At 25.5% G+C, this 3,749-nt stretch overlaps 1 protein-coding gene across 1 annotated transcript; it reads right to left on the bottom strand.

Moving 5' to 3' along the window:
- Positions 1-480: 480 nt before the first annotated feature.
- LOC107487231 (gibberellin 20 oxidase 4) lies at positions 481-1,782 on the bottom strand. Its single transcript, XM_016107845.3, has 2 exons — positions 1,222-1,782; positions 481-832 (listed from the first exon to the last, which is right to left on the bottom strand). Exons 1-2 carry the CDS (start codon positions 1,731-1,733, stop codon positions 496-498), a joined length of 849 nt encoding a protein of 282 aa, XP_015963331.1. The 5' UTR covers positions 1,734-1,782; the 3' UTR covers positions 481-495.
- Positions 1,783-3,749: the final 1,967 nt, after the last annotated feature.

The raw sequence follows: 3,749 nt of genomic DNA, 5'->3' as shown, positions 1-3,749 counted from the left end.
CCTGACAAAAAAAAAAAAAAAATAATAATCAAAATTCATTATCAATTATAATTAGTAATTGAATTTAAGTAATTTTCAGCCTTTCAGTATTATAAATTACAAGGAATTTTTTTTTCTAAATTCATGCAACATTCAATATTTATGGATTTAATTTGTCAAAAAATGCAGAAAAAAATTTAGTGCAAGTTTTACTAACAGAAAAGGACGGAATCATATATAATTAATATTCTGCTTCATTTGAAAAAAAATTCGGTGTAATATACCCTAATTATAGATCAATTTAACCATTGAAAATGAAAGTTTACAATAATAATAATAGGAGTAAAAATTTAAATTGATCCTCAAATTTTTTTGAGTGATCACAAGTCCCTATTAGATGTTAATTCCTAAATGTTCAAATTGAAAGATAAATTCATCAAAGACTAAAGAACTAATAAACAAATATTAGAAATTAAAATGATTATTATAATAAAAACTAGAGACTAATTTAGAGTTTTAGTCTAATAATACCGTGAAAGTGTCACCAATATTGACAACAAAAGCTCCTTGTTTTGGAGACACAGAGTACCATTGATCATCCGCAAACACTTGTAGACCACCCACTAAATCTTGATGAAGTATGGTTAAGGATGTAGGGTCACAGTGGGGCCCAATTCCTAGGGCCAAATCAGGTCTCTGGCATGTAGGATAGTAATTCAGCCTCATCACAGATTCATTGTCTTCATAGAAATCTCTGAAATATTTGCGCCCAACACCTAAGCTCAATCCAAGTAGCTCCATCAGTACCAGGCAAACATTACTCATGGCTTCACCGTACTCTTCCAAGGTAGTTCTAGCAAAAAACAATTGAGGTTGTCATAATTAATTTGGATTCTATAATCTTGTAAGAGTGACTACTGAAATATGTTAAAATTTATTAAATGGTAATGTGATCAATAATAAAATCAATCACAAATTAATTAACAAAAATTTTACACATTTGAAAAATAAAAAAACGCAGATCTAAAAGTAAGATATAAAAATTACACATTCAAAGTTTCGAATATTTGATTTTGGACTTTTATTTTATAAGTTTGCCTCTATTAATAAAATAATTTAAACATATATATAAAATATGATTAATAAATTATTACATATACAAAATATAATTTAAACTTTCGACTATTAATTTAAAGGACGAGTAATTTAACTACTCAAAATTTATAAATACGCATGTCTTACCCAAATCGCTTGTAATCTTCCCCCAAAACCCTAGCAAAGTATTCCTCTACGGTCTTCCGGTTAGGTTCAGCACAGTAATTTATTGAAAGAGTTTCCTTCCATGGAAGAGTGGAATGGAACCTTCCAAGGAAGCTACTAGCATACCCCCAAGGACTTGGAACCACTCTCTCAGCCCTCAGCTTCTCCTCCATGGGCAAGGTAAAGAACTCATCGATTAGCTTTTCGGTTGTGGCCACGAGCTCCGCGTCGACGCCGTGGTTAACAAGGATGAGGAATCCATGCTTCTTGCAGGCCTCGTTAACCTCGGCGCAAAGAGTTTCAACGGTTTTAGGATCCCCGGAGAGGAAAGACTTCAAATCGATCTGTGGAACTTGGAGTTCTGGAAGGTTCAAGCGGTTTTCGCTACCAGGCCATACGAATTCGGTGGGTACATTTGAAAGCTTTCCCCAAGAAGCATCAAAGAGTGTCCTGGATTCTGTTGGGGGAAGAACAGCGGTTTGAGAAGAAGCCATTGTTATTGTTATTGTGATTGTGAAGAATGAAGATACGTAGTTTCTTGTAGATTGGTTCCATATATATATATAGATGGAGGAGTTCTAATTAATAACCGACAAGTCGTAAGGGTCAACAACTTTTATAATTTTTAGTTATTAAATAATTATTAATAATATTTTTAATGATATAAAATTTTATTTAATATTGTGAAATTACTTATTTTTTTTACTAATTATATGCTGGATAGAATTTAATAAAAATATTGATCTATACTTCTTTTTAATAATCGAAAACAAGAAGCGATGAGGTCAGCAATGACATAACCCTATACATAGCCCTATATGAATGGACACAAAATTAATTGTATTTTGCATAGTTCTAGAGACTAAGCATATACATATATATGAACAAAAAACTTAAATGAACATATAGCTAGATATATTTCCTAAAATATGATTTAATTCAATCTTCATAAAACATGAAATTAGTTTGATAAATTATCTAAAATGGATATTTTATTGGGTTATTTAGTTAAAAGATGTAAATTTGTTTTTTTGACAATTCCATATGTTCAGTAAATATTATTATTTTATTTGAATTTATATTTGATCAATAATAATTTATATACATATTTACAAAAAATTTGTATACATAAAATACATAATATACTTATATTTATTAAAATTTGTATATACAAATCAATATAAATTATACCCACGTTTACCAAGTTTGGATACATAAATTAGTAAAATTTATCTGTTTAAAAATAATAATTTAGTATTTGTGTTGACTAAATAATGATCAAAATTGTTAAAATTTGGTGGTCTTCAAAATTTTCTATATAATAAATCAACTATACTAGGTGAATACCAAAATAAAAAATTAGTATAAAATATATATTAAAATATAAAATATATATTAAAAATATGTTAAAATTCACATATATTTATACACAAATATATAACAACTGATTTTAGTGACTAAATTTAATATACAAATAATATTTTTTATGTTAAATTTTATACTCAATTGATTTAGTTTAACAAAATTAACTAAAATAAATAGTTTGTTAGATTGTGCAATCGAATATTATGGATAATTTTGTCAAATTAATCTAATTTATATGAATATTGAATTAATTTATATTTTTGTAACTAAGAATTGTTCGAGCTCAATTTTTTTATGATAACAAATAGTAGTTTATTAAATAATAGTTATAATAAAATTATTTATAAATTATTGAATAAAATACATAAATAATTATATCCTTCTATTAGCAAAAGAATTTATAAACGAATACTATTGATTTTTGTGAGGAGAAAATTAAGAGATTGGTCTGCATAAAATCAGTTAATAACTGATTTTTTAACCTATTACTTAGATTGTTAAAAAAAAAACGTTATTTTTCTATACTTTTTCATATATAATTGCAAATAAAAAATATGCTAAGTGATTGGCACCTTTTTCTTTTTATTTTGGCTTTACATTTGAATTAGTATTAGTCAAATTTTGACGTCCTTTTAGGCTAAATGTATTAGTTCCTAATATTTTTCTATATGAAATTCACAATCTTTGTTATTAGAAACTATTTTTTTCATCAACAATATTAGTGAGATAATAATTTAAAATTATTTTATTTAACTTAATATCATTAATTATATATAACATCTAAAATGTTATATTTATTATATTTGATATTATGTATTTATTTTAAAAAATAATAAATATAAAATAAAATAACTTTAGACTAATTTAAATCAATTTTTCAAACACAAATGTAGTAATTAAAGAAACAAAGAATAATCTACAACAAACGATAGAAAGAATTTATTGTTATAGTTTTCAAAATATATATCCAGGTTCAATTCACGAATGGATTTTGTTTTTCTTTAATAGGTATGGTTCATGAATGATGAATCCAATAATATGGACTAGCATTAAAGAGTGGATTCAGTAATTAAAGAATAATATATGTTTCTTGTTTTATATTTTCAGTAACAATAGAAAATGTTATATATATATATATATATATA

The sequence above is a fragment of the Arachis duranensis genome, chromosome 5 (assembly GCF_000817695.3).
Source record: "Arachis duranensis cultivar V14167 chromosome 5, aradu.V14167.gnm2.J7QH, whole genome shotgun sequence".
In the NCBI taxonomy this organism is placed as follows: domain Eukaryota; kingdom Viridiplantae; phylum Streptophyta; class Magnoliopsida; order Fabales; family Fabaceae; genus Arachis; species Arachis duranensis.
This window is presented reverse-complemented; position numbering and strand designations above follow the sequence as displayed.